Source organism: Propithecus coquereli, unplaced genomic scaffold (genome assembly GCF_000956105.1).
Source record: "Propithecus coquereli isolate 6110/MARCELLA unplaced genomic scaffold, Pcoq_1.0 Scaffold77, whole genome shotgun sequence".
NCBI classification, from domain to species: domain Eukaryota; kingdom Metazoa; phylum Chordata; class Mammalia; order Primates; family Indriidae; genus Propithecus; species Propithecus coquereli.
Window position 1 is genome coordinate 2,149,543 of NW_012153840.1, and position 12,244 is coordinate 2,161,786.

General features: G+C 52.4%; 1 protein-coding gene across 1 annotated transcript in view; it reads right to left on the reverse strand.

The window, feature by feature from the left end:
- Positions 1-12,244, reverse strand: part of FHAD1 (forkhead-associated (FHA) phosphopeptide binding domain 1) — a 117,496-nt gene that overhangs the window by 13,727 nt on the left and 91,525 nt on the right. Inside the window, exons 21-26 of the mRNA XM_012662483.1 lie at positions 10,513-10,585; positions 7,968-8,074; positions 7,417-7,576; positions 6,159-6,291; positions 2,107-2,236; positions 1,319-1,446 (exon numbers count right to left, since the gene is read on the reverse strand). Of these exons, the coding sequence (XP_012517937.1) occupies positions 1,319-1,446; positions 2,107-2,236; positions 6,159-6,291; positions 7,417-7,576; positions 7,968-8,074; positions 10,513-10,585 (731 nt within the window). The remainder of the gene's footprint in view (positions 1-1,318; positions 1,447-2,106; positions 2,237-6,158; positions 6,292-7,416; positions 7,577-7,967; positions 8,075-10,512; positions 10,586-12,244) is intronic.

A 12,244-nucleotide genomic window follows, 5' to 3' on the forward strand; every position in this document is an offset into this window, starting at 1 on the left:
TGGGTGAGGTATTTGACCTTCTGAAGACTCAGTTTTTCTTATCTATAAAATGGGGATAATAATGGTGACTATGACCCAGGCTGTTGTGAGGCTTCAGTGAGATAATGAAGGGCTCCGCCCAATTCCTGGCACACAGTACACGTCAGCTGTTCTTCCTCCAGCTCCTTCTCCTCTTTTGATTTTAATTACTGCCAACTTTGGAGGACTCAGGTCTTTTAAGAGAGTTGAGAGGTTTCCTGCTGTGTCGTGTCAGTGGTGGGACTGGGGTCATTGCAAGGGGGAGCCAAGTCTTGGAACAGAGTCAGGCTGTGAATCTGGAGAGTGACCCTCCACTCCCTACCTTGGGGAAGGAGGGTTTGATTTTATCAAGAAAACCAGCTCATTTCCAAAGATCCTCTAAGGCAAGTGTCCGGAAAAACTACTGGGAGAGAACATTGGTACCGATAGGATGGACTTGGTATTTCTTCTAAAGGCTGCGTGTGGCTTGGACCTGGCTTGGCAGCAAGTGTGCACTCAGTGGGTCCTGTGACTGGCACCGACCCGAGCTGTCCCCAGTCACGTGTCCATCAAACGCCCAGACATCCGTTAGGGTACGAGTGCACCTTCAATTCCACATTCAAATCACTTCCGGAAATCCTGGCAAATAAAACTGTGCCTCTTTAAGAAGAGAAATTCTCCTCGAAAAACAGTATTTAAATCATATCGAATAATAAGAACAGCTATCATTTATTAAGTGTTTACTATGAGCCAGGCACTGGGCTAATCACAGAATTATCTCCTTTAATTTTTTTATCATCATTTTACAGCTAGGAAATGGAGTCCCAGAAAGGTTAAGAGCCTTGTCCAAAGTCACACAGCTTGCAGAGCGAGGATCTGGACACACGCCCTGGGGGCTCCAGAACTTGTGTCCTCTTAGTCAGGACTGCCTTCTGCTACCTTGCATGCGTTCACGTTTTTCAGTTTACAGTGAAAGGCAAACTTCGGGTATAATGTTATAAATCAGCCTGTTGAACATGTTCTCCAGAGCGTCCCACGTGATGGGAAGAGGGGCCTACCGTGCTTCAGCGACGGATCTGCCCAGTGTCAACGCAATGACACACCATGCTGGGCACAAACAGAAGGCCACCTTTCTGTGCAAACACCGGACAACTGGTGCGGCCAGGGCCCTGACCGGTGAGTACAGACACCAGCCCGTCAGGGAGGACCTGGCCCCACCCACCGATAGATACGGCTGCACCGGGGCACCCGGCCGGCGTCCGCCCGCAGGCCCACCCGCTCCACCTGCCGGTCACTGCAGAGACAAAGTTTCTTTGGTTACCGCTGGGATCTCTATTCTTGAGAGAGCTGGAAAATCAGGTTTTGTGTCCAATAATATTTTCTGGACATTATTTTCCATTCTGAGAGTCTTTAATTCTAGGATTGATTCATTCAGGTGGTCCTTACGATCTAGAAAAGAAATAATTTAGACTCAAAAGAAAGGCTCAGGAAGAAGTTATTTCGTGTCATAACCACGGCTACTACTTATGGGACACTTACCACAGGCCTGTTCTAATCCTCACGACCTCCCTTGGCAGATGAGGAAACTGAGGCCTAGAGAGATTAAGTGACTCGTCCGAGGTCACACAGCTAGTATGAGGCTGCCGCCACGTAGGTGCCAGCGCCGAGGCACTGAGGGTGAACTTTGCCTGAGGTCCCTCAGCCACACAAGGGCAGGACTTGAACCCGGGCTTCCGGCTCCTAGCCCTGTGCCCTACCCAACAGTAAGCTCCAAATCTTGACAGAGCCCTATCCCCGCTAAGCGGGGTACTCTACGAGGTTCCCCAACGCTGATCCTCAGACAGCGTTAGTCCATGACAAAGTTTCCCCCCGGCCACAGAGAAAAAAGAAAAGGACAATAGTGAGTTCTTCACTGAAACCCCGTTTATTTAACCTCAAGGCCTGCTCTTCACTCTGAGCTCACGGGCTGTCCATCTGTTTTTGCAGTGCAATGTGCTTTCAGTTCTGAAATCACGGGGATAAGAGATGACAGTCCCGGCAAGTCGGTCAGTCCCCAAAATGAGCCCGTGTCTGGGGTCCGCTGCTCTGGCCAGGAAGGAGGAGACTTACTTGCCAAGCAGGCCTTCTCGAGTTCTTTAATGCGTGCCCGAAGTTCCGACAAGGCCTTTTTCTGACGCTGAATGACCTCCTCGTGTCGAGACCCTTTGCACTTGGCCCCCAGGTCACTGAAGGATTGCTCCTGTGGGCAGAATGGCGCAGACAGTGGTTGATTAGGGATGAGAATACTGCTCTTACATTCACAGAAACATGGGCAATTCATGCATTGCAGAAACTGTCACTTAGCACGTTTGGAAAATACCGTAAGGGCTTCGGCAGAGAAGGAATTTAAATTTCTCGTCTCAAATATCAAGCCACATCTAGGAAGATTTCCAACTTTCCTACCTACTTAGCATCACTATAAATAAAAGATCTCCTCTATGTTCCCTTTCCTCGTTTTATTTATTTTCTCCGCTAACATTCTTCTATGCCTGGGTTTCCATTTGTTGTCACTGTGGTCTTGTTTCCGATCACGCCAATCTACTCCTGGAGGGGCATTTTTAGATGAGAACACACGATGCTCTCCTGTTTATTGGTAATACAAAGGCTTGTCTGATACTTGCTAGGGGAAATGTGACACATCGGCCCTTGGTTGGTCTGGAGAAAGGAAAATCTCCCTCTGAGACTTCCGGGGCCTCTGGAAGAGCGCCGTGGCGCAGAACCTTCTGTGACAATGGGGGTGTTTTATAAACGCACCCTCCAACGTGGCAGCCACTGGAGACACGGGGACCTCACTGGACAGCTCGGGCTTGCGCTGGGTTTACTAAGAGAACAGACAAGGAAAGGTCTTCTTCATCTTTTAAGAGTCAGGCACCCTTTTAAGGTTTGGAAGCACGCAGGGTTCTTTTCTCCAGAAAAAGTCACATACAAAATTTTGCACATAACTGCTAGAGGTTCAGGACCTCCTGGGGTGCAGTCCGGACTGCAAGTTAGACATCTGTCTGGGGTGAGCAATTCATTCGTTCGTTCCCACAGATGTACGGAGCAGCTGTAGGTGCCAAGCCTCGTTCCAGGCTCTGGGGACTCAGCAGGGTCTAAGGCCGGCACCACCCCTGCGTCACGGATTTTGCCTCCTCATGTGGGGAGACAGACGACGACGGGAGACAAGCAGGGAAAATATACGGTGTTTGGCGATAAATGGTAAAGGGAAAATGAAGTGGGGAGATGGGGCGGGGTGTTGGGAACGGCTTGCCGTCGCAGACAGAGCTGCCAGGGAAGGCCCCAGTCAAACCCGCAAGAAAGGGAGAAATTGGAAATCTGGTTCTCTTATAATAATTTTTAAATAACAATTTTGGTTCACTTTGTACGTATATATAGATAGATATAGATATAGGCGATGACATATGTAGCACGAAGGGAACCAAAATTATTTTTAAAATTGTCTATCTATCTATCAATCATCTATCTATTTACCAACCACAGCGCCGGCTGCATGCCAGACACCGTTCCAGGCGCTGGGTGAAAGCGGGGACCAGGCAGACAAGCCCCTGCCGCCGTGGAGCTGATTTTTATGGGCAGACAGATGACAGAGAAACAAACAGGTACGTAAATACTCTAATTCCTCAGCGAGATAAATGCTACCAGGACGACAGCGCAGAGGAGGGAAAGGAGACAGGCATCTGCTCTTCTTCCTGCGGTGACTCGAAGGCTTATTAAGGCCCTGTAGGACACGTCCCAGGCCTCGTGCTAGCCACGCTGGCCACCGGGGGTCCAGGGTCCATGGCCACCTTCAAGGGGCTCCGCAGTGCCATCTGAGGCCCTCCTGGGACTGTCCCCCATGTCCTCACCACTCGCTCCTTCCTGTCCTTCAGGCTCTGCCCAGGTCTCCTCCGACGCAGGCCTCCCCACCTCCGCATCTGAATGAGCCCCCACCCCCAGCACGGGACTCTGCCCATCTGGCTTGTGGTTCCTCAGGGCGCTTATTCCCACTGGGCACTTTACCTGATGTTGACATGTCTATTTCTGTCCCTCCCCTCCCAGAACGTAGGCTCCGAGAGAGCAAGGTCTTTGTCCCCTTTGTTGATTGCCCTGTTCCCAGGCCCAGCACTGTGCCTGGCTGGACATAGTAGGTGCTCAACAAATACAAAGCCTGAATGGACCGAGGTCAGAAACAGGAGCCGCAGAGCTGGCCCAGCTTTCTAGCTGGGACCAGGGCTCAGCAGATGGTGGGGGAGGGGGCATCCACCCCCAGCTGCACTTAGAGGACCTTGCTGGTGCTGGGACCCCGGCCCTGTCCTGCTCCAGGCTGCACGGGGGAGGGGGGGGCACTTCCCCGGTCGGTTCTACCCTGGCCTCACTCATCTCTTTGAGGGTGTGTGTTTGCCCCGGGAGTAAACCGCCAGAACGTTCTCTGCCTCTCTGTCTCTCTGTGTGCAGGAAAGGGCAGGAGATACTGAATTTGGGGAGCTGGGGGGAGCCGCGGCAGCGAAGCCTGGGTACAGCCTCTGCGTGGCCCGAGGAGCTCCCAGAGCGCCACGTGATCCCTCCTCACAGCTCTCCTGGGAATCCGTTTATTTAGAGAGGACGGAGATTCTTTCTCATACAACTCTCAAACCCTCTGACCCACTCTGGCTTGGAAAGCAGGAAGTGGCCCGAGGGAGGAAACCACTCCAGAGGGAGCAAATACATTTTCCTTTTATCTTGCAGCCGCTCTCCCCCAGCCCCCACTAATCCCTTTTCACAACACAAATTAGAAGTCAAGGGCATCCCAGTTCAACAATCCGTTCTAATGAACATGTACAGAGTCCAAGGGGGGTTGGTGTGGGCAGGGACCCCCGGCATGCAGCAGGTGCTCAATAGTTGTTGAATGAGTAGATGGGTATGGGTCTGGTGGTCCTGCTCTAAGAGCCTGGGATTCCATCGGGAGTGACACACTCCCTGCCCCACAGAGCTTACGGGCCCCTCCTGGTCGCCCCGAGCAACAAGAAGACACTTTTGTTAAAGTGCTCTGGACAGGAGTCGGTGCCAAGGACAGCTGGCCGGACCTTGAGGCCTTTCGTTCAAGCTGCTTGCGGTCCTGGCTCGATGCTGTCTGGCAGGAGAAAGGCATCTCTGAGAAAGCGGGAAGGAAGCTGACACATTTGGCCCTGCTTCCTAGTGAGAATCCAAAGCCTATTACTGGAACGCCCCACTTTCCAGGTTCCTAAAGCCAAGGGGAAGGCTATCCCTGGACTCCAGGAAACCAGGGGCCTCGAGGAACCACTGCACCCCACGATCAGCCAACGACGGACGATAGGGAGTCTCGCCGCCCCAGCCACAGGGACAGAGTGTGAGCACCAGCTTCGAGGATGCAAAGACATGCTCCCCGTTTGAGCACGGGACTTCCAGGCACGCAAAGGCTTCCGGGCAGCCACACGGAGCAGTTATCAAGGGACAGCCATGGGGCGTTAAGTGTATGGCTCTTCGGGAAGGCAGTTCGGCCCTATCGAGCACGGTTTAGGAAGTACAAGTACATTAACTACAGCATCGTGCGAAAGGAGAAACAACCTAAATGTCCACCAACGGGGGACTGGTTGGATAAAAGGAACACGGTGGAATTCTACGCGGCCATTTCAAAGAATGAGACAGATCTTTATATACTTACTTGAAAAGATGTCCATTAAATAGTGTTGTGTAAAACAGAACCAAGTTGCAGAATGCATGTGGTTCGAGACCATTAGCAATAGAGTGATCTATTGATAAACATCTGTACGTATGGGTTTGTGTGTGTATATGGATAAGGTGGGGACTGTCATTCCTCCCAGACAAGGGAACTAGCACACAGGGACCTCACAGAGTTTGCAAGTGGAGGAGCTAGGATTCGAACCCGGGCGGAGTGCGTCCCCCGCACACTCCTGCCCACGTAAGGATGTGGAGGCCTCTGCGAGGAAAAGATCTGGTGGCCAAACTCTGACCTCTAGGGGCTGCAATCGAGGGGCAGGATTCTGTACTTTACTTTGTACATTTCACACAATCAGGCCATACTTCGGGAATTTAGAATGAAATATCTTCAAAAGGAAAGCAAGCCACCACTGGGCTCTGCCTCCGTGTGTCCTTCCAGCTGCCCAGGACCGGTGGGCACTCACGTCTTGGCTGCTCGAGAAGACCTCGGCGTGGCTTGGCTCTATCTGCACAGAGATGTCACACATCTGGGCCTTCTTCCTGGGCTTCGGCTCCTTCTCCGTGTTCAGCTGCAGTCTGTGTTTCTCTTGGGCAGCCCTAGGGCAGAGAAGAGCCGTCCGGGCAGCAGGAGGGCACGAGGTTCCGGGAACCGCAAATTACTTTTGTACCCACTGGCAGACCAGGAAGTGGAGGTCTATTTTTACAGATAACTGAATTCTTTGAGACTTCAAGTCTCCTGCCCCCAGGTTTCTGGAGAATTTGGTGTCAGGAGACTCATGGGAGAGTGGCCAGGGCAGCGGGCACCTGCCTTTGCTTCCTACCCTGCGGACACCTGCCGTAGCATTTACAGGGGCATCGGCTGCATGTCTGCAATTTCTGACACTTTGTCTGTGTTAACCCTTCTATTCCTCAAAATAATTCCATGAGTTAGGGACTCTCCTTGCCCCGTTTTACAGACGAGCAAAGAGACACACAGCAATTTACCCGTGGTCACCGAGCTTGGACGCGGAGGCGTCTGGCTTTGAAACCAGGCAGCCTGGATTTGGGCCTGTTCTTTCAGCCACTGTTTGAATCTGCCTTGGCCCCCAGGGACAAGAAGCTACAGGATACACAGAAAACACCAATTTTACTCAAAATTTTGGGGGGGAAACATTACTTATGTTAAAACATGGGTAAGCTATGAACAAAATTACAAACTCACAGGTATTTTTTAGATTAATCCGTGGGACAATGACAGTATTTTATATTTATTTTATGCTGACACCTCCAGTTTATCCGTTTGTTCAATAAATACTAAGTTCCCATATGTGGCGGCACTGTGTGCATGCCAGCAACAGTGGGCAAGGTCTATACAGACCCCGTTCCCATGGGGAAGGTGGGCAATAAACAGGCAGTCGTAGCCTTGCTGTGTGACAAGGGGTAGTGGGACAAGAGTGCAGGGGCCGAGGGACCCCAGGCAGAGCAGCATCCCTTGGCTATATTTGCTGAGGGTGAGGGAGGGAGGGCTTCCTGGAGGAAGTGGTGTTTAAGCTGAAACCTGTTTTCTGAAATCTTGGGCAAGAATGTCTGAGAAGCACAGAACTCAGCAAAGGCCTGTTTTAATTGATGAGGCTGTGAACCAACGAAACATGTATCATTCATTCATTCAACTCCTCAAGCAGCACCTCGGAGCCCCCCTCTGTGCCAGGCTCCTCCCTGCGCCATGCGGACGCCCCCGCACACCTGAGCGCCTCCTTGACCACCTTCAGCTCCCGATCCTTCTTCTCCACCAGGCCGCCCAGCTGGGCCATCTTCTCCTTGAGCACACTCAGCTCCCGGCTCTGCTGCTGGACCAGCGCCATGTTCCGCTCCAGTTCCACCTTCTGCTTCTCGTTGAGCTCCCCTGGGGGCGACATGAAAGCCGGTGGGGGGGAGTCTCTGCTAAGGCCACAGCAGATCTGCCAGGCCTCCAAGGACCACGAGGCAGGGCTGCCCTCCAGGCCTTCGCTTCCAGAGCCAAGTCTTCTGCGGTAGGAGGAGATTCTCCCCAAAAGAGAAAGTTGCATCTCAGTGTAGAGGGCCAAAGTCCTCCGGAGAAGGTGGCCCGTGGCCCCTTGGCACTGGGGATCAGAGCCACATCTGAGATACAGCTTTTGCTGACCCCAAGTACAGGTGTCAGCACAGGACAGCAGGTTGGCCAGGAATTTTGATACCGAGGTTTCCCATTCTTAAGCCTCATTCCCTTCCCTTCTCGAGTGGGTCAGGACGTCAAGAGACACAGGAATCGTTCAAACCTCTCAAATCCGACATGCGGCCGTGGGCTTCGGTGAGGTCTTTTCTTAACCGCATGATGATCTCCTGCTGAGACAGGATTTCCTTCTGAGCGGTCAGCAAGTCGTCTCTGCAAGCACAAAGACAGGCGAAGTCAGCACGACCTGATCTTCGTGGTGTCTCCGAGTGTCTGGAAGGGGCCAAGGACAAACGCAGTCAGGTGCAATCACGGTCCAGGTGATGCCAAGCCCAGCGAAGCGATGAGGGCAGTCTTTCAACATCCTCAAAACAAAAATTCATTTTGGTGTACCTTCATTTAAAAAAATGGAACGAGATAGAACAAAGGATCAGGCGGGGTTCGGTCTGAGGCTGAAATGCGCCTTGTGTGAGGGGGACGCTACTTCTGGCTCGATTGTCTGTCAGCACGAATTGATGTGCTTGTGGGCTCTAGACGGCGGAAGGAGGGAAGACTATTTTTGGTGGGTTCAGGGATTGTTTGGGGACAGGGAAGAAGAAAGAAAGGAAGACAACGTGGCTTTTGTTCTCTCACCAGCTCCTCTGAATTCCCGGTGGAGAGAGGTGGGGCCAGACGTGAATGAATGAACGGTGTTCATGGGGGAGTCGGGGGAGGAGTGGGCTTTGGAGCCCAGACAACCAAGGGGGTGCAGGGATGGTGAAAGGACAGCCCCCCACCCCAACCCAGAGTGCAGGACACCTGCGGCAAGCACTCAGGGCACTTGATGGGGAGGGTGGCTGCGGCCAGTGGAGGGGTGGAGGGCGCCAGGGGCAGGTATCTTGTCGGGGAGAGTGTTTTTGAGAAAGTGTGAGAAACCTCAGCTGGGGGAGACGTCTCCTGTGTGTTTGTGTTTGGGGAGGAGGCCTTGCCCCTTGGGAAGCGGGTCAAGAGGCTCAGTCTCTGGGCAGGTATCAATGTCACTCATTTGAAAGCACAGGCTTTTGAAATCCCGGCTCTTCTTATATGGACTATTGAGGGTGGAGTGTGTGTTTATTATGAAGTAAAGCGAAACACTGGTAGGTTGGATGTCAAAACAAACAAACAAAACAAAAAAAAGACTGGTGATAATTGGAAGGAAAATAACTACATATCGAATACATTCTGTGTGTGTGTGTGTGCGCCTCCTTGGCTGTTCCTTGGCTATAACCACAACTCTTCCAACTCGAGGCTGAAACTTTAGAACTCCAGTGTCTACACAAGCTAATGCACTGGATCAGAGCAGAGCAATGTGGCCATGGCCATGTGGTGCCGATTCTTCTCCAAGTCAGGCCACTGTTGTCTCCAGAGCGGGTTTTACCAGGAGGAGGAGTCAGTTAGGAACCTTTCAGAATGAGGAGGCTGGGTGTCTTTGTCTTTCTTGGGGTGAAAACCCTGTGACATTAGACTTTGGTAACTAGAATTTGGAGCAGGGATCAGGCTGGTGGCTCGTCTTCTTTGAGGAACTGTCTGAGCCCTTCCCATCCGCGCCTCCTGGTTCACATGCTGCAGCGCAGTGGTTTTCTGGGTCTTGCCCATCTGTATGATTTGTTTCTCTGACAACTGTCCATTCCATGAGGATCAAGTCATCAATTCATCGACTCTTGGGTGGGGAGAGTTGAGGTCACTTAGCTGAGGTCATTTAGTCCAACCTCTTAACTTTTAACCTTTCCAGGACCCCACCCCACCAACTGGTCTCCACTGCCTGGACTCGCCCACTGCCTGCTTACAGTACTAGGAATGGACTTGCCTCTGGCAGGCACTCGGGAAAAATTGCTCCTGCTGGTATCAGCTAGCCTTTACCAAGCGCCAGGCACGTACATCCTGATTTCACAAACAAGGGAGCTAAGGAAGGCTCAGTGAGGTGGGGTGACTTGCCCAGGGCCACACAACTAGAAAATGCTGAGTTGGGATCTGCTGTGGTTTGACTGTTTGTCCCCTCCAAACTCATGTTGAAACTGAGTCCCCAGTGTGGCAGTATTGAGAGGAGGGGACTGTAAGAGGTGATCGGGTCATGAGGACCCTGTCCTCACGAATGGATTAATCCATTTGTGGATTCATGGGTTAATGGATTCATGGGTTACTGGATTAATGAATTAATGGGTTATCATGGGAGTGGGACTGGTGGCTTCACGAGAAAAGGAAGAGTGAGACCTGAGGTAGCACACTCAACTCCCTCACCATGCGACGCCCTGTGCCCCCCAGGACGCTGCAGAGAGTCCCGCGAGCAAGAAGGCCTCACCGGACGCAGCCCCTCATCCTTGGACTTCTCAGCTTCCAAACTGTAAGAAATAATTTCCTTTTCTTATAAATTACCCAGTGTCAGGTATTCTGTTATGAGCGACAGAAAACAGACTAAGACAGGATCTGAGCGTAGATCTACCTGGATCTTTCCATGACACCATCCTGAACTGCTACAGGAATCAAGAAACTTAAGCAGCACTGAGAAAACCACAGACTCGACTCCTCTTTTCAGGCTCTGGCAACGTGGCCAGAGGAAGGGTTTTGCTTATCTGTTCTTGCTCGGCTGGCGCCAGCGAGGCCGGCCTGGCGCTCACGCAGCCGCGGGTACTCACATCAGGTGTTCGCACGTGGCCTCTTTGGCGCCGCTCTCTGACGGAGCGTCTTGTGGCATTTCCTCCTTTTGAGCTGTATCAGGGACACAGGAACATTATTAGAGCCCTCATGAGCAGCTGCTGTCCTTCCTCTTTGCTTATAAACAACTTAGGAACCCTCCACCTGCTCGTGAGACCCACCAGGCATTCCGTGTCACAGGCCGGGGGCTGTCTCTGAGTGCGAGCCATGCAGTCTTCCCAGCTGCTCCATAAGGGAGGGATCGCTAAGTCCATTTACGGACAAGGAAACAGGCATCAGAGTGACGGAACCTGCCCGCGGCCACTCCGCGAAGCTGGTGAGAGGTGCAGCCTCAGCCGCTGGGTCACCCCGCCTGCTCTTCCTTCTCCTTTCCACCCAGACCAGAGTCTCGGGGGAATAATCTGTGCTCAGCATCTTCCTGTCCTCACCCCGCACTTACTTCCTCACCCCCCTGCCTCTGGCTTCCGTCCTCACCACTCACTCATTCGTTTATTCAGTCAACAAACATTTACGGAACGCCTGCTTTATGGCAGGCGCTGATCTAAGTGTGGGGGTGACACAGACACAGTCACCCTTCAGATCCCTGCTCAAACACCCTCCCTCCGACCCAGACTCTGGGTTAGCAAACTGAGCCCTGCTCCTTGCCCTCGCCATGGTGCCCTGTTCATCCTGGATCGGGGAAGGGCGATGATTTGGTTAACCGCAGGGGCAATAACTGGCTTGACCATCACCGAATCCCAGTGCCTAAATGAGGCTGGAACATAACAGAGGCTCAACCGAGAGTGCCAGATGAACAAATGAATGAACGCGTGCGTGCGTGGGGTGAGCCCCGACAGCCGGCTAACCGGCTGAGACAGAACCACGTCTCTTGACCAGGAGGGAGTTTGCCCCTGGGGAACATCCGGCAATGTCTGGAGACATTCTGGTTGTCACACTGGGGTGGGGGTGCTACTGGCATCCAGTGGGTAGGGCCAGAGATGCTGCTAAACACCCTGCAGTGCACAGGACAGCCCCCAACAAAGCCTGATCCTACCCCAAATGTCAATAGTGCCGAGGCTACAAAACCCTGGCCTGAAGCCTCTACTTCCAGAACTTTCTCCAAGAGCTTAGTATTTTTGCAATAATACTAGTTACCTTGGTCACTCAGGGCGAATAAGTGCTCACGACTCTGAGTTCTTTTTTTAGCCTCTTTTGGGCTTTTTTTTTTTTTTTTTTTTTTTTGAGACAGAGTCTCACTGCGTTGCCCGGGCTAGAGTGCCGTGGCGTCAGCCTAGCTCACAGCAACCTCAAACTCCTGGGCTCAAGCAATCCTCCTGCCTCAGCCTCCCGAGTAGCTGGGACTACAGGCATGCGCCACCATGCCCGGCTAGTTTTTTCTATATATTTTTAGTTGTCCAATTAATTTCTTTCTATTTTTAGTAGAGACAGGGTCTCGCTCTTGCTCAGGCTGGTTTCGAACTCCTGAGCGCAAACAATCCGCCCGCCTCGGCCTCCCAGAGAGCTAGGATTACAGGCGTGAGCTGCCACGCCCGGCCTAGGGCTTATTTTTTAAGAGACAAATCCCGGCGGGTAACGAAAGTGCATTAGCCAAGCTGCCAAAGTCTGACGGCGGAGAGAAGCCTCCGACAGGTCCCTGCACGAGATGTTTTCACGTGGAAAAGACAACTCTAAATTCATGCCTCTCGATGCCCCTACCAGCCCTGGTGGCCTGGG